At 40.9% G+C, this 26,156-nt stretch overlaps 1 protein-coding gene across 1 annotated transcript in view; it reads left to right on the forward strand.

Moving 5' to 3' along the window:
• The first annotated feature begins 2,612 nt into the window (after positions 1 to 2,612).
• Positions 2,613 to 26,156, forward strand: part of LOC139161085 (cation channel sperm-associated auxiliary subunit beta-like) — a 203,989-nt gene continuing 180,445 nt past the window's right edge. Inside the window, exons 1-3 of the mRNA XM_070739810.1 lie at positions 2,613 to 2,688; positions 12,177 to 12,259; positions 25,721 to 25,873. Coding sequence (XP_070595911.1) covers positions 2,613 to 2,688; positions 12,177 to 12,259; positions 25,721 to 25,873 — 312 coding nt within the window. The remainder of the gene's footprint in view (positions 2,689 to 12,176; positions 12,260 to 25,720; positions 25,874 to 26,156) is intronic.

The raw sequence follows: 26,156 nt of genomic DNA on the forward strand, positions 1-26,156 counted from the left end.
ATGCATTTCATACAAACCATACACAAAGCGGACATGCCCCAAGGGAATCAATTTCCCCATGCCTGGCGACAGAGATGGGTTTTGAGAAGTTTGCGAAAGGCAAGGAGGGTGGGGACAATACTAATCTCTGGAGGGAGTTGATTCCAGAGGGTTGGGGCCGCCACAGAGAAGGCTCTTCCCCTGGGTCCCGCCAGATGACTTTGTTTCATTGATGGGACCTGGAGAAGGCCAACTCTGTGGGATTTAACCCGTCACTGGGATTCGTTCGGCAGAAGGCGGTCCCAGAGATATTCTGGTCCGATGCCATGAAGGGCTTTATAGGTCATAACCAACACTTTGAATTGTGACTGGAAACTGATCGGCAACCAATGCAGACTGTGGAGTGTTGATGTAACATGGGCATACCTAGGGAAGCCCATGATTGCTCTCGCAGCTGCATTCTGCACAATCTGAAGTTTCCAAACACTCTTCAAAGGTAGCCCCATGTGGAGGACAGAGCATTTGCTGGTTGAGATTTGGAGCTGCCATGTGTTAGACCAATCAGAAACAGAGTCTAGGTCTTTTTGGAGAGTAGTTGTGTTATCGGTGGTGTTGAAAAGTTTAACATCATCTGCAAAGAGAACACAAGTGCTTGTGATGAGATCGCAAAGGTCATTGATGTAGAGAATGAAGAGTGTTGGTCCCAGTATGCTAGCTTGGGGGACACCGCTTTTAACAGAGATGGGGTAGATATAGTGCTTCCTATTTTAACCACTTGTTGTCTGTTTGATAGGAATGCTGTAATCCAGCAGTGTAGGGATCATGAGATGCCATAGGATTTGAGTTTTAAGGGTAGTTTGTTGTGGACCATTGAATCAAAGGCTTTGCAGGATTCAATATGGTTGATTGTTTGCACCCTCAGAAAGTTCTTCCTTATTTCCAGATTGAATCTCTCCTTAGTCATCTTCCATCTGTTGCTTCTGGTCTGGCCCTTTGGTGCCCTGGAAAACAGTGTGACCCCCTCCTCTATGTGGCAAGTACCTGTATACTGCTATCATGTTTCCACTAGCCCTCCTTTTTGCTAAATTATTTATTTATTTATTTATTACTTGGATTTGTATGCCGCCCCTCTCCGAAGTTCCTGCAATCACTGCCCAGTTCCTGCAATCACTCTTCCAGTCCCCTTATCATTCTGGTTGCTCTCTTCTGAACTTTCTCTAGGGTTTCAATGTCCTTTTTATAGTGAATGACCAAAATTGAATGCATAACTCTAGGTGTGGTCTGACTAGGGCATTATAGAGTGGTATTAGTACCTCCCTGGTCTTGGAGTGCATTCTTCTGTTGATGCAGCTGAAGATTGTGTTGGCTATTTTGGCTGCTGCTGTATATTGATGGCTCATATTTAGTTGGTTATCCACTAATACTCTGAGATCTCTCTTACAGTCGCTACTGTTAAGTGTGGTTTCTCTCAGTTTGCAGATGTGTCTTGGGTTTTTCTTTCCTAGATCCTGCTTTTCCCAACATTGAACTTCATTTTGTTAGTTTGAGCCTACAGTACTAGTCTATTGACATCTTTCTGTATTTTGAGCCTATCCTCTGGTGTATTGGCTTCCCCCATCAGTTTAGTGTCATCTGCAAATTTGATTAGATTAACAACTCTTGAGACCTTCTTAGTGATGTTGTTGCAGTGGGCTTTGGCACTTAGATCTTTAGTTATTAGTATTCCGAGGTCCTTGACTAAGTGGGGATTATCTGTGATAATTTGTTTTTTGTGCCTGTGTTGCAGGTATGTTGGTTGGTGGTTTCTTTTTATGTGAAAACTGATGCGAAATAGATGTTCAGCAGTTCTGCTTTATCTTTGTTGTCTATGATTTCTTTGTCGTTTTCTCTTTTTAGTGTACTGACTGTTTCCTTGATTTTTTCTTGTTGTTTATGTTGAAAAAAAAATCTATCTATCTATCTATCTATCTATCTATCTATCTATCTACCTACCTACCTACCTACCTACCTACCTACCTACCTACCTATCTTTCTATCTCCATATTTTCTCTTATATTATAGTATAGTTTAAAGATTTAAAAAGTGGGGAAGAGAACTATTGTAATACAGAGGGATTGGGTCAGAAGGAGAGGCGAATGCACTTCTACCAGCCAAAGCAGAAATCAAAACCAAAGTGTTTGCAGGTGATATAAAGTTAACCTGGTGGAGAGCTAGGAGAACTAGTGGGGAAATCAGAATAGCCAGGAGATTTTATTGCACCCAGTTCTGTGACATCATTGTGACCTAATCATCAGGTCGCCACCAGTTCTAGAGAACCGGTCTGAACTGGGAGGAACCCACCCCTGCCCTGAGGATGCACTGCCTAGCTTACTGGTATAAACAGGTATGTAAAGTATCAACCAGACACTGGAGAAGGGGATGTTATGAGAGTGGGATGCAGCACAATAAACAGTATCTTTATGGTTGGAAAAGACAAGATGACACACAGCAATGTGATGAAACACCATCTGCCCATGGAATGCACATAAAAACAGATGTAGCTGGGATTGCACTGTTGGGGCTACCATCTTGACTGTCTGGAACAGAAAGTATAGTTTTATATTAACATTTTCTTTTCTTTCCTTATGTCATAGATGGAGCTTCTATGGCTTTATATTTTGCTTGGAGCTGTTTTGAAATTTTCATCAGGCACTACCTACAATAGAAGAGGCAAGTTGTGATTTCAAATGCATTCATTCCTGATCGTTAGAATGATCAAAATGAGAAGATGGATGATCAGGCTAGGGAATTTGCTCGTTTGTCCTCTTTCTTTGCCTGTTTATGCCATAGGAAGGCTCATGCTGGCTTTTTTGTGCAGTCCCAGGGAAGCTGCAATCACCATCAATCATGTTCCTGACACCATAAGGAAATTTTGCTTTAAATGACAGCTGAAATCATGCTTATTATGCTTCATAATGGATTCCATTTTACTTGTTGTAATATACACCCTAGGGTAGTGACGGCGAACCTTTATGAGGCCGAATGCCCAAACCGCAACAAAACACACACATATTTATCTCTGAGTGTCAATAGGACAAATTACCGTATTTTTCAGACTATAAGAGACACCAAAATTGCAAAGAGGTAAGTAAGAAAAACACTTTTGTCCCCCGCTACCCCCCCCCCCCAGCACTTTGCAGGCCTCTCGAACCCTCTGCACACCCCGCTTTTTGCAAAAATTGATGAAAAACAGGCCAATTTTTGCAAAAAACGGGGAACACAGAGGGTTTGGGAGATCTCAGAGTGCTTCTGACTTGAGAAAACTGGGTGCCATAGATTCACTATCACGGGGCTATAGGATGAGTTTAACATCTTCATTGTACACACTGGGATCCCAGAACCTGGATGGGCATCGCCAACATCTCCCCCAACCAGTCACATGAACCTCTCCAGCCACTAGTGGGTGAATTTTGTGGCTCCCAGTGTTTTCTGTTGGAAATGTCTTCCTTCCTTCTTTCCTTTCTTCCCTCCCTCCTTCCTTCCTCTTCACTTCTTTCTTTCCTCTCTCTCTCTCTCTTTCCCTTTTCTTTCTTTCTCTCCACTTCTCTCTCTCTTTTCTCTCTTCTCTCTCTCTCTCATTCTCTCCCTCCTGGTCTCTCTCATTACTTGTACCTCTCCCTCTCTCTCCCCCTTTCTCTCTCTCATTTGATTATCTTTCTCCCCCCTTTTACTCTCATTTCTTTCGCTTTCATTTGTTTTTTCTCTCTCTTTGCTTTCTCTATCCATTTTTCTTTCTCTCCCCTTCCCTCATTTGTTTACTTTTTCTCCTTCTCTCCTTCTCTCTCTCTCTCTCAACCTTTCTCTCATTTCTCTCTCTTTCTCTCTCTCATTCCATCCCTCTCTCATTTTTTTCCCTTTCCTGTCTCCCCCCTCATTTGTGTGTGTGTGTGTGTATTTGTGTGTGTGTGTGAGTTCACTCTTGAACCATTTCCAAAAACAGGTGAGGGCTTTTTTCTCTCTCTCTGCTTCTTTGGATGCTTTTACCATATCATTTAAATCAAGAGTCACTTCTCTCTCTTTTTTGTTTCTCTCTCTTTCCTCTCATTCTCTGCCTCCATCATTTTCTCATTTTTCTCTTTTTCTCCCCTTTTTGCTCTCATCTCTCTCTCCCTTTCATTTCTGATTTTCTCTTTCCTCTCCCTCTCTTTTTCCTTCTCTCCACTCTCTCTCATTTGTTTCTTTTTCCTCTCAAATCAGCCCAAACCCACCAACTTTCTTATCAGCCCAAACCCACCAACTTTCTCACTTTCTCAGGTGAACAACGCACCCTCCCCCCAAGCATGCAACCAGTCAGAAGAAGGGACGATTTGCAATATGTGAAAACTCTGACCTGGTGCATGTAGTCGAGCCCTCTGCAAAGGGGTGGTACAGGGAATCACACTCGTGCACCTCAAACTCTCTCAACAACCTAACCCAAATTGACTTCACTGTAGACCGCATTGAAAAAGCAATCCGTGACCTCAAACCTTCCCTATCAGTTGGACCAGACGGTCTTTCTGCATACTTCCTAAAAAAGCCATCTTCAAAAAAGGAGACCCTTCACTCGTTGACAACTACAGACCAATATCACTATATGCTGCGTCTCATGTAAAATCATGGAATCAATTATAAATCAATCATTCACCCTTTACTTAGAATCTAATAACCTACACTCTAACAAATAATTTGGATTCAGAAAGAAATTATCCTGCAACCTGCAAAAACATATGGACTACCCACCTAGATCAAGGAAAATCCATTGATGCAATTTATATTGACTTTTGCAAAGCCTTCGATTCAGTGGTTCATGACAAATTACTCCTAAAACTCAAATCCTGTGGCATCTCAGGATTCCTCCACAGCTGGATTACTGCATTACTGTCAAATAGGCAACAAATTGTCAAAATTGGAAGCACCATTTCCACCCCCGTCCCTCTCAAAAGTGGCGTTCCCCAGGGCAGCGTACTAGGTCCTACTCTTTTCATTCTCTACATCAACAACCTCTGCGATCATATCACAAGCAACTGTGTTCTTTTCGCCGACGATGTAAAACTTTTCAACACCACGGACAACACACCTACTCTCCAAAAAGACCTTGGCTTTGTCTCAGATTGGTCTAACACCTGACAAATTCAAATATCAACCAACAAATGCTCTACCTTCCACATTGGCAAAAAGAATCCAAACCTCATATATAAACTGAATATCAAAATCTCACAGCCAACCCCCACTCAGTAAAAGACCTTGGAATACTAATATCAAATGACCTAAGTGCTAAAGTCCATTGCAACAATATCGCCAAAAAGACTTCTAGAGTTTTTAACCTGATCCTACATAGCTTCTGCTCTGGCAATCTCACATTACTCACCAGAGCCTACAAAACTTTTGCCAGACCCATCCTTGAATACAGCTCATCTGTCTGGAACCCATACCACATCTCAGACATCAACACCCCCAAAAACGTCCAAAGATACTTCACCAGAAGAGTCCTTCACTCCTCCTCTCGAAACAGAATACCCTACAAAAATAGACCAACAATCCTGGATCTAGAAAGCTTAGAACTACGATGCCTAAAACACGACCTAAGTATTGCCCACAAGATCATATGCTGCAACATCCTGCCTGTCAATGACTACTTCAGCTTCAACCGCAACAACACAAGAGCACGCAACAGATTCAAACTTAATATTAACAGCTCCAAACTTGACTGTAAAAAATATGACTTTAGCAATCAAGTTGTCAAAGCGTGGAACTCATTACCGGACCCAGTAGTGTCAACCCCTAACCCCCAACATTTCTCCCTTAGACTATCTATGATAGACCTCTCCAGGTTCCTAAGAGGTCAGTAAGGGGTGTACATAAGTGCACTAGTGTGCCTTTCATACCCTGTCCAATTGTCTCTCCTTATCTCATATATCTTTTCTTCCTTTCATATATATTCTCCTCTATCTTTATATCTTTTCTTCTATCCTTTTCTTTATATATGTCTATTCTCTTTAATATGAATGAATGAATGAATGAGTAAGTAAGTAAGTCAGTAAATAAATAAACAAATAAATAAACAGACAGACAGACAGGCCGACTGGCTGGCTGAAGGGGGAGGGGGAGTCCCATTCAGATCCTGTCTCACAGAAAGAAGGGAATGGCCCAGCGACTTTATGGGATGCGGAAAACATTTGGCAACTGCAGGGTCAAAGGAAACAAGCAACTTTAAAATAAATAAATAAAGGAGTGGGGCGTGGGTAGCAGGAGGAGGAAAAGCACAGGCAGCCCTCAGTACTGCTCTGGTCCTCCTCTGCCTCCACTGTCACTACTCAGGGTAGCTGAGGCAAAAGCGAAGCCTCCCAACTGGCTCGCGCCAAGGCATCCAGGAGCACCAGGTGGCTATGTGTGTCTGTGTTGTGTGTGTTGTGTGTGTGTGTTACTCTCTTCTCCCCCACCTCACACACACACACACACACACACACACACACACACACTGGGTCCTCAGCTCCCTTTCATTTCTGTTTTTCTCTGCCCTCTCCTTTTCATTCTTTCCCCTTCTCTCTCTCTGATCTGTTTCTTTTTCCTCTCCCTCACTCTTTCCCTCAATCATTTTCTCACTTTTCTCCTCCTTCTTTTGTCTCTCTCATTCCCTCCCCCACTCACTCCACCCACTCTTTACTTCCCACCACTCTGCCTCTGTCTCTCTCTTTGCCTCTTTTTTTTCTGTCTTGGCTTCCTCCCAGAGGAAACATAGGGATGGCGGGCGGGGGCAGGGGTTGGTGTTGTCCACAGAGCTAATAATCGGAGAAGCCCAGGGGAAGCTGAAGCTGTAGCACTGGATATTTTGGCATGGAAAGCCATATTTAGAGTGGCTGCTGAAACCTCTGTGCCACACCAAACCCGGTGGAATCGGCTGCAACCCCAAACAAGCTACTGCCCGACTGGTTTGCACCCCCTGCCCCTAGTTGACTCATAGCCATAGTGCATCTGCCTTGAGCAAGTGTGGGCCAGGGATGCAAGCTGGGCGGGTGGCAGCCTCCAGCTTTCCATTCCAAGATAACCACTGCTGTAATAATAATGATAATGATGATAATGATGATAATGATGATAATGATGATAATGATGATAATGATGATAATGATGATAATGATGATAATGATGATAATGATGATAATGATGATAATGATGATAATGATGATAATGATGATAATGATGATAATGATGATAATGATGATAATGATGATAATGATGATAATGATGATAATGATAATGATGATAATGATGATGATGATAACAACAAAACAAAAACAAAACAACAATAACAACAATAACAACAATAACAACAATAACAACAACAACAACAACAACAATAACAACAATAACAACAATAACAACAATAACAACAATAACAACAATAACAACAATAACAACAATAACAACAATAACAACAATAACAACAAGCAATGACTACTACTACTATTATTATTATTATTATTATTATTATTATTATTATTATTATTTAGATTTGTATGCTGCCCCTCTCCGAGGACTCTTGAATAAGCGGCTGCCAGGCAGAAGGGGTGCAGGGGCTATCTTGAGCACAGAGAGCCGGGTCGGAAACAGTGGAGATTCGGCTGCCGCGTCAAGCAAGCTGCCCACAGCAGCCGCACTATAGCTTTCCAACCACGCTCCCTCCTCCGATGGAGCAGCTCTTTTGCGTGATGCTTTTGCTCCTTCAGACAGGTTTTTTTTGCAATTTCTCCTGCCCGTACAGTAAGCAGCAGTGGCGGCGCAGAGATGATGCCCCCATAAGAGCTGGAATGGGACCTTGGAAGGTCGTCTAGCCCAACCCCGCCAGCTCGTTGACTCTCCTCTTTTACTCTTGTAGCCACCTTCAGACCTGGCTGAGGCTTGAACTGACGGCATTGCCACTAGCCCACCTTGTGCCTCCCACCATCACTGCTGACTAACAGCCATAGTGCGGCTGCTGCGGGCGGCTTACTTGACTCCCTTGGGATTGGCAGGGCACAGGGCGCAGAGGTTTCGGCTGCTGCTTCCGACCCGGCTCTCTGTGCTCAAGATATCTGCTGCTGCGGCTTCAGTCCCTGCGCCCCTTCTGCCCAGCAGCCACTCTATTGCAGCAGCGGCTATCTTGGAGTGGAAAGCCGGATTGAGAGGAGCGGTGCTGCCAATCCCGGCTGCTAAGGAAGCTAACAACAACAAACCGGAAGTGCTTTTTTCTGAAATTCCAGTTTGTTTGTTGAGTTGCTTTTTTTGCCTCCGGAGCTTCAAGGAAGCTTCCCTGAAGGGTCCGGAGGACAAAAGACCTTTTTCAAGGTCGAAAATCAGCTGGGCAGTGCACATGTGCGCTGAAGCTGAAACCTGGCAAAGTGTTGCGTGTCCTCTGATATGGCGCCGTGTGCCACCTGTGGCACACATGCCATAGGTTCACCATCACAGCACTAGGGTATGTATAGCTGACAAGAGCATAGCCAGCTTGAAATAGATCTATAACAGGCTCCCTCCCTTTTCACTTATAACCAACCCTGTAAATTATAGTTTGTTGAGTATAAAAAAATATTACCTGCCTTTAAAATGACCCCAGCATGGGGCTGAGAGGCAAAAGGAAAGCAAAGTTGCCTTCCCCCTATTTTGGAAAACCAGGGTGATTTTGACAGAAAACAACCATATATGTGTGTGTGTGTGTGTGTGTGTGTCCACCCCCACCAGTATTTATAGAGGGACGGCAGCTCCAATCACACTTTGTTTGCCCTACCACAAAGTCGAAAGCAGCAGCCTGAAGATGATGAGTGGGACCTCATCAAAACATCACCAAGATTCTATCAGTCTTACATGACAAAAGACCTGAACAATATACATACATGCATACATATATATATAAAACACACACGCACACACACACATATATATAACATATATATAACATATTTAGCTTGCAATTCTATGTAATATTAAATTTCTGTAAACAATTAAGCATTTGATTTGGCCCAAAAGATGAAACAAGGAGGCAATTTATATAAACTAATTTTTACTACAATCCCAGTGATAACTTTAACAGTAGATAACACTGACAATGTTTTCTTTCTTGCCTTCCTTCCTTCCTTCCTTCCTTTCTTTCTTTCTTTCTTTCTTTCTTTCTTGCCTTCCTGCCTGCCTTCTTTATTTATTCCTGTCTTTCTGTCTCCTTCCATTTTTCCATCACTCATCCATTTCTCTAAACTTTATATTGAACATCAAACACCGTAGATGTACAATCTGTTTCACTGGTTGCATACTACTTTCCCAGATCTTGAGCATTAGTCCTAAAATGCAGAATTTGTAATATGAGACAAGAGGAAAAATATTAGTCACTTCATTATATTAATTACATTTAATTTCATTTTAGTTAGATTAATATTTGATTTTTATCCTGCTACCCTTCTAGTCATAAACATGTTTTAAAAAATAAATATGTTTCTTTATACCAATGATGTACAAACTTTGTGGGGTAAATGCTGCATCTGGTGTTTGATCATGTACACCTATGACTAGAAGGGTAGCAGGATGGAGAGAGGGGCATGGTCAGTGCCGCGGTGAGACAGTTTATCTTGCACTCCTGCTTGGAGGATGCAGAATCCCCACTGTTTGGGGAGTAAATTCCTGTCGGATCGGCCTGGAACCTCCCTGAAGAGGAGGTGAAAAAGGGGTCTTGATCTCCCGCTGTTTTTGAGGTTGGCACATTCCACAGTGGGTAGATTTGCGACCTTGACTGGCAGTGGGTGAAACAACCTTGGTCGCCATAGCCGCAGTGTCTATGTGCTGGAAAGATAGGATTTAAAGCATTGGAAGTCATCTGGAAGAAGAAGAAACATAAGTTTTTGTGCTGGAGGTTGAGAAGAATAAAAGTTTGGAGGAGAGAGTGAGTTATTATGCTGGAGGGGATCTTGATTCGGACTTTTAATTTTTTTCTGTTCTGGGAGTTGGACAGAAGCGGAAGTGGTAGGGGCTGTATTATTATTATTTAATTGTTTATTTGGCATTAAAATGAACTCAAAATTTCTTCAAAACCCCAAGAATTTTATAATTTGTTTCATCTGTGGAAGTTGGGACTTTGGGGACTATTAGAATTTAAATGTTTAAGTTGTTACAGAGGCCAAAACTGAAGAATTGGAAAGATTGCATGCTGTATACCAGTGATTTTCAACCTTTTTTGAGCCGCGGCACATTTTTTACATTTACAAAATCCTGGGGCACACCACCAACCAAAATGACACCCTAAGACACTCTCCTCTCTTTTCCATTACCTGTCTCCTCCCCACCCTTGTGTGTGTGTGTGTGTGTGTGTGTATACACACTCTTGAACCATTTCCAAAAACAGGTGAGGGCTGGGGGGTTTTCTCTCTTATTCTTTGGGTGCTTTTTTATCATATGCTTTAAATCAAGTCACTTCTGTCTCTCTTTTGTTTCTCTCTCTTTCCTCTCATTCTCTGTTTCAATCATTTTCTCATTTCTCTTTTTTCCTCCCCTTTTTGCTCATTTCTTTCTCTCTCCCTTCCTCTCCTTTTCTCTCTCTCTCTCTTGCTTTCTCTCTCTCTTTCTCTCTCTCTTGCCTTCTTTCTCTTGCTTTCTCTCTCTTTCTTTCTTTCTTTCTTTCTCTCTCTTCCTCTCTCTCTTTCTTTCTCTCTCTCTTTCTCAGCTCACTCTCTCAGCAAAAAGTTGCGAGACCAGAACCTGAGCTTCCTTCTTCGCGGCACACCTGACCATGTCTCGCGGCACACTAGTGTGCCACGGCACACTGGTTGAAAAACGCTGCTGTATACTGAGGACATCTGCTGATGAAGTTGGGGCAATATTTGGTTGGATTTATTATTCACTGAATTTGTCCTTGATGCAATGGAACTGGGCAGAATGTTTTCTTTTTCAATAAGTGATAAAGAGGAGCTGAAAAACTAAATAGAAAGAAGAAAACAGAAACAACAACACCGTAGCGAAACCGAGGGAGAGGAAGAAACGAGTTGGAACAGAATGATCAACAGAGAAATGGAAATAGAAAAGGGTCATCAGAGAGGCACTTTCAAAAGGAACAGATTAAAGGACTTAATATTGATGAAATAGTGGTTTTCATATCCAATGAGTCAAAAGAGGAAAACAAACGATCTAAAAAGACAAATGAATTAGGAAATTGTTTGATTGAAGGGGGGGGTTGATGATATAAGCACTACACTATGAACTAATAAAATGGAGAGTAGATGTGACCTGACACTCCGGAAAAGGCAGAGTAAGAAAGGAATGAAAAAATTTGGAAAGATTTGGTACTTTTGTGGAAAGAGAGGGAAGGGTGGAAATATTGGGTTATAAGATGATAAGAAAGAAAATCCCTGAGGTTTGGCAAAGATGGTACCTTGAGGACGGATGATAGATTATTAAATATGCATTAATTATGGAATGATGTAGTTAGATTTATCTGAGTGTTGTTTTAAGATACATTTCAATTTATGATACTTTACTAAAGCATAGAATTGTACAGAAATAGAAAGGTTACTTGGATTATTGGAATTATAAAAGATTGGGAAAACTAAGGATAATGAAGTGATAAATATTTGAATAATAATTGACTATTATATTGAATGAAATATGATTTCAATACTATGACAAATGTTCAAGAATTGAAGATTTAAAATAATGAATTGATTAATTTCTACATTGTTTTAGTAATAGAGTACATTTTTTCTCTGCTTTTTTCTTTTTCTTTTCCATCCTTTTTAAGACTATAATTTTCTTTCTTTTTTTTAGTTGATAATGTCTTTTTTTCTTGTAAGGGTTTTGGAGAATACATAAGAAGGAAAAGTAGGCAGGATGGCATACCTGAATTAATAAAAGGATAATGATATTAATCTAATAAGGTTTAAAGAAAATTAAGGTTGAATTCAATGAGAAGAAAATTGGATATCTAGATGACAAAATTAGAGATTAAGGTTGGTGGGCTCAATGAATACCGGAAGTAATTAATTGGGAACTAATAATTTTGGGGGGGAGGCAATTATAATTAGCTTACCAACTCAATAATATTTTTATTGTATTATGAAGATATTTTGAAATGTATTGAAAAAGTTTGAATTGGGGGAAAAAATTACACCCTCCCCCCAAAACGCATGTTTAGACATGGTATTATAATAATTTGTATTTTCTTCCAGATGTATCCAGTTCTCGTTTTGCCTGCTACAAAGGTTATGAAAAACTTACAACAATCAAACTGTTTCTTCCAGGTGATAACTTAGTAAGTTTCTCATTCAGTTTCATATACTGTGGAGAAAGTTAAATTATAGCAATTAACAATGATTTTTTTTTAAAAAAAAACTACTATGCAGTAAATAGGTTTACCACATCTGTTTCACAGACTTCATAGACAATAGGCAAAATGCCATTTTACTCAAGTATGACACCATTCCACACAAGCACTATTTTACATTTGGTTCTCTCCCATGAGTCCATTAAATCAAGAGTTTCTTCATTGTATGAGTGAAAATGTGCTATTTCCATAAAATTATTATTCTGTTATTACTTCTATAAAATTCAGCTTGAATAGTTATATAAAAGTACTTTGGATAAGAAATGTCCCTAAAAATAAAGAATATTTTTTTTACTTGCTTGGGGAATTTTTTTAAAACTATGGAAGTATAGAAAGGGTACTATAAATAAAATGTAAATTAGAGCAACAGCTCTCAGCTATCAATTTTGCTCTAGCGGCTAAGGCAACAGTCAAGAAACCAGGAGATTATCAGTTCTACGCCTGCCTTAAGTGTGAAAGCTGCCTGGTGATCTTGGGCCAGTCAATCTCTTTCATCCCAAATCACCTCACAGGGGTGTTGCTCTGAGAAAAATAGGAGGAGGGAATATTAGGTATGTTCACCACCTTTCCTGTTTATAAATAATAATAAGGATTTTTTTTAAAAAAATCTTTAAAAAGAGATAAAAAGTTGTAATTGTATTGTCCATTCTTTCCACATGTATCATTTTCTTCGTACTGAGAACCTTTTATTCTGCCATTTCACATCTGCGTTTTCAAAGGGCAAGCACTCACTTCCCATCTACAGCAACAAATGGAAAACTGAGATCTTAAACAGGATACAGGAAGCAGAGTTATGGACTTTCGTGCTCTGATTTCTCACATATTGATGCATAAGAAAAACATTCAGAAAAAAACATCTGCAGCACTTGCTGCAGTAAATTTTCATTCCTGGTTGACAGCTAATCCCAAACATATCACATGCATGCGCAGTGCCGAATAATCTGAAAAATCCCTTCCCCCAAAGCCAAAAACAATATGGTGATGCATGCGCAGTGCCAGAAACTCAGCTTCTGCCCATGTGCAGAAGATTAAAAAACAAAAAAACAAATTCTCTCCTCCCCAAATCCCCCCCCCATTTTTTTGTAAAAGATGGTGGTATCCTCAGGCTGGCGCCAAACAAACTGGTTCCCTGACATGATTGTGACATCACCAGCAGTTTGCCAGCAAACAAGTCCGAACCAGAAGGAACCAACCTCTGGTACTAATGGCATTAGGCCAAGGAAGAACCATGTCTTTCAGTGACCATCTATGTTTGTGGTTTGATGTAAAAACTGATTGTGAGCAATCCTATACTGCAACCAAAGTATTGGATTTCAGAAAAACAAATTTTAATGCAATGGGGGAATATTTAAATAATGAATTAAAGGGGAAGGATAAAACGGCAGGAGCGAGCACCCAGTGGACTATATTAAAAAAGGCCATTTTAAAAGCCACTAGATTTTATGTAAGGCAAATAACTAAAGGTAAAAGGAAGATGAAACCACTAGGTTTAGCAATGATGTAAGGGCTATAGTCAATGAAAAAAGGGCTGCCTATAGGAGATATAAAGAGTCTGGAAGTATAGCTGATAGAGAGGTGTATAAAATGAGACAGAAGGAGCCGAAACAGATAATATATGCTGCTAAAGCCTCAAAAGAGGAATAAATTGCCAAATCTGTAAAGAAGGGGGATAAAACATTCTTCAGATATATTAGTGATAGGAAGAAGAAAAACTGCAGCATCATGAAGGTTAGTACAGTGGTACCTCAAGATATGAACCCCTCGTCTTACGAACAACTCATGATACGAACCCGGGGTTCAGAAAAAATTTGCCTCTTCGTACGAACTTTTTTCATGTTACGAACACCAAACCCGAACTTCCGGGTTTCCGGGTTCGGGAGGCCACTTTGGGGTTTTGTCTGGGAGAGAGGGCAGGAGGTCCGGCGCTGGGGGAGGGAGTCAGGAAGGTCCTCCTGCTCTCCCCCCCCCAGCGAAAACACAAAGACGGTCTGACAGGCAGGGCAGAGCAGCCTGGAGCAAAGGGAGTCTGAAAACGCCGGCGGCTTGAGCTTCCCATTGCTCCGCGGGCGGCGGCTGACCGCCTTTGTATTTTTGGCTGGGGGGTTGAAGCAGGAGGCGCAGGATCGGCGGGCGTGGGGAGAGGCAGCAGGTCTGCATCCTGGGCGGGCGAGGAGGCGCGGCCGAGCGGGCCAGCGAGGGTGCATCCAACTTGAGGGGATGGCGGGAGGAAAGCAAATGTCTCTCTTAGTTGTGCTGCCGCCAGCATGGCCTGGTTGGCAGCGGAAGATGTAACTGAGCCCACGGGGCCAGGCTCCGTGGCGGAGACCGCCGGCCGCTCAATCGGGCCGGCAGGGAACAGAATGGAGCCTTCCGCGGCGGGGATGGTAAGGGGGGGAGCTGAGGGGGGAGCCGAGCCCAGCCCCGTGACATTCGCTTTCCTCCCGCCCGCAGCCGACTGATCGTGGGCTCCTTCGCAACCTCGGAGAGCTTCCTGGGCATGAAAGCTCGCGAATCAAACACGGACGGAAACCAGGAAGCTCTCCAAGGTCAGGAAGGAGCCCACGATCAGTCAGCTGCGGGCAGGAGGAAAGCGAATGCCACGGGGCTGGGCTCGGCTTTCCCCCTTACCAGCCCAGCAGGCAGCCGCCGCAGAAGGCTCCATTCTGTTCCCTGCCAGCCCGATTGAGGGGCCGGTGGGAGGAAAGCAAATGTCTCTCTTCGTTGCGCTGCCGCCAGCATGGCCTGGTTGGCAGCGGAAGATGTAACCGAGCCCACGGGGCCGGGCTCCGTGGCGGAGACCGCCGGCCGCTCAATCGGGCCGGCAGGGAACAGAATGGAGCCTTCCGCGGCGGGGCTGGTAAGGGGGGGAGCCGAGCCCAGCCCCGTGACATTTGCTTTCCTCCCGCCTGCAGCCGACTGATCGTGGGCTCCTTCGCAACCTCGGAGAGCTTCCTGGGCATGAAAGCTCGCGAATCCAACACAGACGAAAACCAGGAAGCTCTCTGAGGTCGGGAAGGAGCCCACGATCAGTCGGCTGTGGGTGGGAGGAAGGCGAATCCCCCGTTGGCTCCGTTACATCTTCCGCTGCCAGCCAGGCCATGCTGGCGGCAGCGGAACAATCGCCTTCCTCCCGCCCGCAGCCGACTGACCGTGGGCTCCTTCCCGAGCTCCCTTCCTGAGCCTCCCGTTCTCTCTCCCCCCCCTCGCCCCTTCGCCTCCCTGTGTTCCTAGGAGAAGTGCTGGGGATTGAGGCAAGACAGACCTGCTCCTCACCAGCACTTCTCCTAGGAACACAGGGGGGCGAAGGGGCGAGGGGGCGGAGAGAGAACGGGAAGCTCAGCATTCTGTCAGCCGCAGCGCTGGCTGTCAACTTTTCTTTTTAGCACTGGGCAGGAGCTGACTTGCCTCCCCAGTGCTAAAAAGAAAAGTTGACAGCCAGCGCTGCGACTGACAGAATGCTGAGCCTCCCGTTCTCTCTCCCCCCCTCGCCCCTTCGCCTCCCTGTGTTCCTAGGAGAAGTGCTGGGTATTGAGGCAAGACAGACCTGCTCCTCACCAGCACTTCTCCTAGGAACACAGGGGGCGAAGGGGCGAGGGGGCGGAGAGAGAAAGGGAAGCTCAGCATTCCGTCAGCCACAGCGCTGGCTGTCAACTTTTCTTTTTAGCACTGGGCAGGAGCTGACTTGCCTCCCCAGTGCTAAAAAGAAAAGTTGACAGCCAGCGCTGCGACTGACGGAATACTGAGCCTCCCGTTCTCTCTCCCCCCCCTCGCCCCTTCGCCTCCCTGTGTTCCTAGGAGAAGTGCTGGGGATTGAGGCAAGACAGACCTGCTCCTCACCAGCACTTCTCCTAGGAACACAGGGGGCGAAGGGGCGAGGGGGCGGAGAGAGAACGGGAAGCTCAGCATTCCGTCAGCCGCAGCGCTGGCTGTCAACTTTTCTTTTTAGCACTGGGCAGGAGCTGACTTGCCTCCCCAGTGCTAAAAAGAAAAGTTGACAGCCAGCGCTGCGACTGACGGAATGCTGAGCCTCCCGTTCTCCCCCCCCCCCCACCTTGCCCCTTCCGGTTTCGGCATTCGGGAGACCGCTGGGTTCCCATCTGTCTCCGAACGCCAAACACCAAAGCCGAACTTCCGCGTTCGGCTTCAGGAGACAGCTGCGAAGCGGCGCGGGTGTTTTAAAATGTCTCAGCCGGCCTGGGGGGCTTGCCAGCACCCCCCCCGAACCCCAAACCTGGGTTCGGGGGGTGCTGGGAAGTCCCCCAGGCCGGCTGTCACCTTTTAAAACAGCCGGAAATCCGTTTTTTTTGCGGGGGGGGTTGGTTGCACGGATTAATTGACTTTACATTGTTTCCTATGGGAAACAATGTTTCGTCTTACGAACCTTTCGTCTTACGAACCTCCCCCCGGCACCAATTAAGTTCGTATCTTAAGGTACCACTGTACTTGGAATGATATATGCATTGATGGGAATAAGGAGGTCGCTGACCATTTCAATAGCTACTTCTGTTCAGTTTTCTCAAAATACATCTTACAATATAATACTATAGATGGATATAGCATTGCTTCCAGCTGTACAGATTCAGCTCCAGTAATCTTAGAAGCTGATGTCTTAGAAGAACTTGAAGGATTAAAGATAAATAAGGCAATGGGTCTAGATGGCATCCACCCCAGAGTTCTTTAAGAACTCAGATCTGTCATTGCCAACCCTCTGACTGATTTGTTTAACCAATCCCTGTTAACAGGAGATGTTCCTGAGAATTGGAGAATGCCTATCCACAAGAAAGACAGTAGAGAAGAAGCTGGTAACTACAAGCCAGTTAGCTTGACATCGGTTGTAGTTAAAATGATGGAGACTCTACTCAAAAAGAGGATAAATCAGCACCTAAAAAACAATAACTTATTGGACCCAAATCAGCATGGTTTTATTGAAGGCAAATCATGTCAGACTAATCTCATTGATTTCTTTGACTATGTCAGAAAGGTGTTGGATGAAGGTGGTGCTGTGGATATTGCCTATCTGGACTTCAGCAAAGCCTTTGATACGGTTCCACATAAAGAGCTGATAGATAAATTAGTGAAGATTGGACTTAATCCCTGGATAGTTCAGTGGATTTGCAGCTGGCTGAAGCGTAGACATCAGAGAGTTGTTGTTAATGGCGAGTATTCTGAGCAGAGACAGGTTACAAGCAGTGTGCCACAAGGGTCTGTTCTGGGTCCTATTCTTTTTAATATGTTTGTGAGTGACATAGGGGAAGGTTTGGTAGGGAAGATTTGCCTATTTGCTGATGACTGTAAAGTGTGCAATAGGGTTGATATTCCTGGAGGTGTCTGTAATATGGTAAATGATTTAGCTTTACTAGATAAATGGTCAAAGCAATGAAAACTGCAGTTTAATGTTTCCAAATGTAAAATAATGCACTTGGGGAAAAGGAATCCTCAATCAGAGTATTGTATTGGCAGTTCTGTGTTAACAAACATTTCAGAAGAGAAGGATTTAAGGGTAGTGATTATTGACAGTCTCAAAATGGGTGAGCAGTGTGGTCGGGCAGTAGGAAAAGCAAGTAGGATGCTTGGCTGCATAGCTGGAGGTATAACAAGCAGGAAGAGGGAGATTATGATCCCGCTATATAGAGTGCTGGTGAGACCATATTTGGAATACTGTGTTCAGTTCTGGAGACCTCACCTACAAAAAGATATTGACAAAATTGAACGGGTCCAAAAATGGGCTACAAGAATGGTGGAAGGTCTTAAGCATAAAACGTATCAGGAAAGACTTAATGAACTCAATCTGTATAGTCTGGAGGACAGAAGGAAAAGTGGGGACATGATTGAAACATTTAAATATGTTAAAGGGTTAAATAAGGTTCAGGAGGGAAGTGTTTTTAATAGGAAAGTGAACACAAGAACAAGGGAACACAATCTGAAGTTAGTTCGGGGAAAGATCAAAAGCAACATGAGAAAATATTATTTTACCGAGTGAGTAGTAGATCCTTGGAACAAACTTCCAGCAGACGTGGTTGGTAAATCCACAGTAACTGAATTTAAACATACTTGTGATAAACATATATCCATTCTAAGATAAAATACAGGAAATAGTATAAGGGCAGACTAGATGGACCATGAGGTCTTTTTCTGCCGTCAGTCTACTGTGTTTCTATGTTTCTATGTGTTTGTATGTATTGATAAAGCACATATCAGAATAAAGTAAGGAGATATACATGTTAAAGTAGGATAGTAAATTATGCATAATACAAATATAACAACATAACTTCAAATCGAGAACACATACGAATTCAAAAATGGGTTGGGTTAATTAATTGTATTATGGGATGAAAAGGGTACTGAGAGATATATGAGAAGGTGAAGTTTAGTTAGGGGAGAGAGGGGAAGACCTGCGAGTTACCAGGCGATTTTGAATTGACGACTTTTGAGTTGTGACGTATGGTAGGTGTATATGATGAAAAGGAAAGAGTAGGATTGTAAGTGTTTGCAAGTAGGTATAGTTGATTAGTAATAATTGATCAATATCAATAGGATTGAGTACAGACAGTCTATGAAATCAATGACTATTTAGTACTTTAAATTGTATGTGAACGGTATTAAATTTTATAATTACAACATGGTCTGTTGTGAGATGGAAACGTGCGTTTGAATAATTTCTTTTGTCTTATTAGTAGTTGTTTCATATTTTTTTGTTGAATAACCATCGGTACCACTTCTTCCAAGCCTTGTAGAACTCTGAATCATTTTTATGTTGTAATTCCATCATCAGCACAGTCCATAATTTTTGTGATAATATTTATAGTAGTAGGGATATTTTCCCATTTCCAATGTTGGGCATAGGTAATTCTAGCAGCTGTCAAGATTTGAATAATAAGGTATCTATCTTCTTTTGTAACTTTTTGCCTGAAGATGCCTAGCAAGAATAGTTCTGGTTTAAGTAAGATTGTTATGGATATGGCTTGGTCTATGATTTTTTTAACCTCTGACCAGAATTTTTTAGCATATATACAGGTCCACCATAGATGGTAATAGGTTCCTTGTAGGTTTTTTTGCATTTCCAGCAGGTAGGGAGTATACTAGGGTACATTTTTGAGAGTCTAGCTGGTGGAAGGGTACTACCTGTTGTGGTTCCGTCTGAGGCCCCTCCGGGAACGGCTGACCTTCTGTCGGTTTCCAGCTCAGAGGGAGAGGCTGAGGAACAGGAGGTGCAGACAGACGAGGAGGAATCCCAGGCTGAAGAAGAGGGAGGACAGCCAGAGTCCCACCAGGGGGAGCTCTCCTCAGCAAGCAGCCTGGATTCCTTAGAGGAAAGTGCACAAGCCATAATTGATCTGCGACAACGAAGAGCTAATCAGAGACGGAGTCAATTGGCTAAATACTTTCAGCATTAAAGTGGCAGCAGCTGGGTTTGGGTGTGGTGCTCTTGGGAAAGGCTAAAAGGCAGACCCACCCTTCCTGGCTTGTGGAGTTTTATCTTTGAGAGTCGTGGGACCTGACTGTGAACTTTGGCGTCTTGGAATCCTGGTTTGTGCCTTTGACTATTGAAACCTTGGGGGGGGGGGGTGCCAGCAAGAAGCTTGCTGTATTGTCTGGACATCAGGACCCTGCTGTACCGTATTATATCCTGTCTGTTGGGAAGAACAGGTTTTCCTCTGTGCTTATTTTTTCCAGTTATAAACTACTTTTGGCTTTTACCAGAGTGTCTGGCTGTTTTTTCCAGTTGGTGTTGAGGTCTGGGGGAACCCAGACAGAACACTACCTATAGATCATTTTAAATAAGTTTTCTTTGTATGATGTCACGAGCGTCATTTTATAATTAATTGTGCCTATTTTTCCCATTCTGAGAGGTTTATTGTATACCCAAATTTTGTACCCATGCAATCATACAGCCCTTAACTTGTTCCTCTAAAGTGTCTTGCCTTAGTAAGTAGCTATATATTTTAGAGATAATTTTTAAGCTAGAACCAAATAAGATTGCATCAAGGAGGTTTGTGATTTGGAAGCCAAAGGTGTTCTTGTGTTGTTTTATATTTGGAATTTATTTGCATATAGGTAAACCAGTCTAAGGTTATTCCATTCTCATCTAATTGTTGTTTTGAGAGCATAATGTTGTTATGGTAAAGTAGTTTTGAGTAAGTTAAAATTTTTGAGGAAGAGAAGATGGTTGGGTAGGTAAGTGATTCGTTGGGAGATATCCATTTCGGAATTGCAAGATAGTGATTTTTTAAAATCTGGTACCATGTGAATATTAAGGTGTTTCTTATATAATGGTGCTTAAAGTAGCTTGGGATTTTACTTAGTTCCATCATTAAGAATGAGTGCCACCCAGACTGCAAATCAAAGCCCTCTAGGGTCAGTAATCTTGTGTTTTGGAGGGTTATCCAGTCTTTAATCTTTACTCAGATGGCAGGTAAAAGTTGGGGAGGCCAAAACCTCCTCTAGATCGATGGTCCTGCAGGTTTTTCAATTTTATTCTTGCCTCTTTTTTTTTGACCAAAAATGAATTTTTGAATTATCTTATCTTATGAAAATGTTCAAAATGTTACTTGAAATAAGTATAGATATCTAGGGAGAATGTTTGATTTGATTGTGGCAATCTTTCCCATCAAGGATAGTTTTAACTTTGTCCATCTTGCTAAGTCTTTTTGTACATCTTGTGTGAGTTTATCAAAATTGTCTTTTTTAGGATACTACAATTTGAAGAAATCCAGATACCTAAATATTTAAATTTTTTGACTATTTTTAGGATAGGAGTTTGTTCTAATAGAGTATTTTGTTCTTTTGTCATATTTTTGTTATAATTTTGGTTTTGTCTACGTTAATTTTAAGACCAGTTATTTCTCCAAATTTGTGAAGTTCCTCTAGCAAAATGTGGACTGATTCTAGTGGGTCTTGGATTATGAATACAATGTCATCTGCAAAAGCCTGTAATTTAAAACGTTCCCTTTTTATTTTGATTCCTTGGATTTGTGAATTGTTTCTTATATTTTTTAATAGAGTTTCTATTGCAAGTATAAAAATTAAAGGTGCTAGAGGGCAACCTTGGCAGACACCTCTCATTATTGCTATTTTTTCAGTGCTGTGATTATTGAAAAGTATTTTAGCAGTCTGGTGTGAGTAGATTGATTTGATTAAGTTGACAAAATTATCTCCAAATTTCATATGTTCTATTTGAGCTGTAAAATATTCCCAATATAGGGAATCGAAAGCCTTTTTAGATCTATGAATATAAGAGCCATTGGTTTATCAGAATTTTTATCATAGTACTCAAGAGTATTAAGTATGGTCCTTGTGTTAGAGCTAATATTTCTTGCCAGTAAGAATCCATTTTGATCTGAATGAATAATATTGTTTAAAATATTTTAAGGCATTCTGCAATTATTGTAGAAAATATTTTATAATTGGTAATTAATAATGTAGTTTTTGAGGTGTTTTTTGTCCTTGTTTTCTTTTGGAATGATAGTTATGTAGACTTCAGACCAAGTTTTGGGAAGTTTACCTTGTGTGAGGGCTTCATTGTAGATCTCTAGGATAATTGGTTCTAGTAGATCGTGGTGGTATTTTTAAAATTCTGTGGGAATACCATCAGGTCCCGGAGTTTTGTTATTGTGCTGTTTTGTAATAGCAAATTTAAGTTCCATTGAGGTAATTTTCTTGTTTAATTTAGTGCTTTGTTCATCCGTTAATGTAGAGGTTTCATTTTCAAGTAGGTAATCCCTGATTGCACAGTTATCTATTGTATCTGTTTCCTATAGTTCCTGGTAGAATTGCCTTCTTATCTGTTTCTTCTCTTAGTGTTTGATTTTAGTGTGCCTAAGTTATCGTAAAGGGCTTCTATGGTTTTTTTCAGCTTTTTGTTGTGCCAATTTAAAGGCTAACCAATGACCCGACTTGTTTGCTGATTCAAAATTTAAATTTAAATTTAAAATTTTATTGTTTTGATTTTATCAGTAAATTGTTGTTGGGTTACTAAATTTATTTCATGTCTTATGACTTTTGTTTCAATTAAGGTCATTGTGGCATCTGGATTTTGTTGGAAGGTCTTTTCTGCGATCTGAAGTTTTGTGTTAAGATTGTTAAATTTCTCTTTTTTTTGTTTTCTGGAGTTTGCCAGGTAGGAAATGTATAGTCCAAGGATGTAGGCTTTCGCTGTATCCCAGACAATCTGTGAGAATGTAGATCCAATCTGTGAGGATGCAGCTGGAAAAAAGTTGGTAATTCATATTCTATATGGTTCTTAAATTGTTTTTCATTTATGGTGGACTGGTTCATAGTCCATCTTTGCCGTGTTGTGGTATTCAAATTTTTAAGAGTTAGAAGTATAAGATTGTAGTCAGCCCAAGAACCAAGCAAGATCTGTATATCTATTATTTGGTTTGTGATGTAAGAATTAGACCAAGCCATATCGATACGTGACCAAGATTTGTGTGGATAGGAAGAAAAAGTGTATTGTGTCTTATCTGGGTGGTGTGCTCTCCATATGTCTTTTAATGAAAATTCATAAGCTAAGTCAGCAAACATAGTTGGGAGTATTTTTCTTAAGTGGTGTTGTATATTACCCTTGTAATCTTTTGTTTTGTTTTGTATGGTGTCAAAATTGCCTATAATGATGAAGTTAGACAAGTTCATTTCCAGTATTTTTTCATGTAGTTTTGTGAAGAATGTAGATTGTTTAATAGAAGGTGCATAGATTCCTATTATTATTATTATTATTATTATTATTATTATTATTATTATTATTATTATTTGTTCTTTCCCAATGGTTATCTGGACCATTAAGATTTGACCATCTGAGTCATTGTAGATAAGTTTTGGTTTGTATTGGGCTTTAATATACATAGCTATTCCTCTTCTTTTAACTAGTACTGAGGAGATAAACAGTTCACCTAGGCTTGAAGGAAGTAGCACTGTGTTATCTTTTTTGGCAATGTGAGTCTCTTGTAGGCATGTTATATGGAAATTGTAATTTAATAGTTTGTGAAAGATTTTTTTCCTCTTCCTGTCTGAATTTAATCCACTTATATTGGTTGAAAATATGTGGTGTCATTTTCATTAATAGGTTTGGATAAGTTGTTACGGTTTTTATTTTCTTGCTTCAGCCTTTGCTCTTGTGATCGGCCCCTGTCTTTCATAATTGTCTTGTGTTTGTCTCAAATCGCCTTCGTGAGCTTGTCTCAAATCGCCATCCTTATCTGAAGGATTGTCATCTGAGCTTAGTTCTTCCATGCTCATTTTATCTCTACTATCTGCTTCTTTCGTAAATCGGTCTTCAAGGGGTTTTAACAGTTCTTCATAAAAATCTTTTGCATCTTCTGGGATGTTGATTTTGTATTTCTTCTCTAATAAGGTCACCAGCATTCCTTCAGGCATCAGCCATCTAAACATAACTTTGTTTTTATTTAGTTTATTTGCCAAAGATTGGTACAGTTTGTGTTTTTCTCTTACGTGTCTAGGAATCTGCTGGAGCACAGAGAATTTAAAAAGGCTGTGGAAACAGACATTTATTAGCAGCCGGATTTATTGCAATTATGAGCCTTGACACTGATGATATGGAGACAAGTCAATATGAAGAATTCGTGACAATTTTCAAAGACCTTTATGATGCTCTGAGGGATTTAAAATGATGTTTTATGGGATCTGGAGTTGGAAAAGGAAAGCAAAATAAATTAGAAGATAACAATGATAATAATGATAAAATTGAGGACAGTAATGACAACAATGATGAACATACAAAGCAAGAAGACAAGGAAGAAGAGAAGAAAGAGTAATCTTATTTATGATAGTGAGAAATAGACAAATTGATGACCACATTGAAATTTATGATTATTACAATGAGTGACTAAAAGGGAATAGGGAGAAAAATTAGTATCGAATAGAACAATTAAAAGAAGAAGGGGGGATTGATTCAGAAGGAACAATATAATCAATCTATTCTTCTTCTTTTAATTGTTCTATTTGATACATCATTTTCAACTGTCAAAGTAAGCATCCCTATTCAAGATCAGCAGCTACCAGGAAGTCCATGAAAATATTCCACCCTTGTGGTAATTCCTCCAGCCAGTAAATGGCATTCACTACTTCTCAAGGCTTCTTTCCTATTCCATAATATGCATCTGTATTTTAAATCCATCTTGCTAACAAAACATTCTCATTCACAATTCTTTACTCGTCTCTTAAACCACCAAATTAATTTTAGCAAAACTCTGAGTTCTCAAAAATTGGGTGACAGTTTCAGTTCCATCCTTTTCCTTAATATCTCTATGATCCTCTGTTGGCTAGATAGCCACATTCTACAAATTCTTTTAATCCTTTGTTCCCTTTAAAATTCTCCAAAAAAAAAAATCCTTTTCAAGCTTTTGTTGGCAATAATACTCACCAGTTTCTACTTTCCATCTCCTCATTCCTATCATCCTTTTCCTTCCACTTAGGACCGTATGACTGTAAATTGTTGCTTGTATCCTAAGATTTTTATTAATATTGATTGTTTCTTCATTGCTTATTTGACCCCTGTGACAAGCATTAAGTGTTGTACCACATGATTCTTGACAAATGTATCTTTTTCTTTTATGTACACTGAGAGCATATGCACCAAGACAAATTTCTTGAGTGTCCAAACACACTGGGCCAATAAAGAATTCTATTTTTCTATTCTATTCTATTCTCTCTCCCTCTCCATTTTTAGAAGTAGTATCTCACTTGGTTTATAGATGCTCAGCTCAAGTGTAGAGAAGTAGCCAGCAAAAATATATAAAAGACTTATGACAGTTTTCATTTACCTATTGTGGGATAAAATACTTGTAAAGTTTGGAAAATAGTTTCCTTTTTGTAAAACAAAAAAAAAAAAGCAATTTTGCGACTTCAAACTTTTCTATTAGCCAGAACAATGTGGGACACAGCTATTTATTTGCAGCTATTGGCCAAGAGACAGAGCAATTTCCAGACAAACAAGGAGACAAACAAAAAAAATCATATTATTTTATCTACACTGTCATTTAAGCACCACCCTTAAGCACTGGAGAGAGGTCCAAAGGAATGAAAAATTAATTTATATTTAGTTAAAGGAAGCTTTTTGAATCTGATCCTTTCAGGTATGTTTGGGTCCTAAGTTCCCATAATTTTATTTCCACAGAGGCCAAGAAAATCAGTTTTAATAATAAATATATAGATTGAATCTATTTAGCTATATTACAGAAGCAGCAAGTTGGAAGGGGTTTTGTAGGAATTGTGTGTGTGTGTGTGTGTGTGTGTGTGTGAGAGAGAGAGAGAGAGAGAGAGAGAGTTGGCATATTATCTAACTCTTTAAACATGCTTGGTGCTATGGTTGGACAATATGGCCTTTTTCTCACCCACCCACCCTTTTTTTTTGGTGTGCATCTCATCTCAAAGGAAATCACCTGCCATTTGTATGATACTAATGCAGAGGACACCAAGGCGAACAGAAGAAAAAATCTACTGCTCTATTCTTCAGCAGGTCTTGCTCCCAGCATACAGATCTTCAATAGAACCTACTCAAACGTCTTCTTATTCAACTTGACTCTGGTAAATAAAATGACTGGGGAATGAAAATTGTTCAGTGGGAGAGAACAGAATTTGCAAGATTAGTTTCCTTTCCTGATCTCTTCAGTTAGATTCAAGTGGCAAATGATTAAAAGATGTAGAGAGAGAGAGACTTCCAGTAGTATGAAACATCAATAGATTAAATATTAAAAGAGTCTGATCTGGTCTATAGCAGCATCTTATCTTTCTATTATTTTGTAGCAGAAGCCAACAATCTTTTCAGATGATGGGCATTATTATCTGATTTTACATGTTACAACAGGTG

The sequence above is a fragment of the Erythrolamprus reginae genome, chromosome 1, assembly GCF_031021105.1.
Source record: "Erythrolamprus reginae isolate rEryReg1 chromosome 1, rEryReg1.hap1, whole genome shotgun sequence".
NCBI lineage: Eukaryota > Metazoa > Chordata > Lepidosauria > Squamata > Dipsadidae > Erythrolamprus > Erythrolamprus reginae.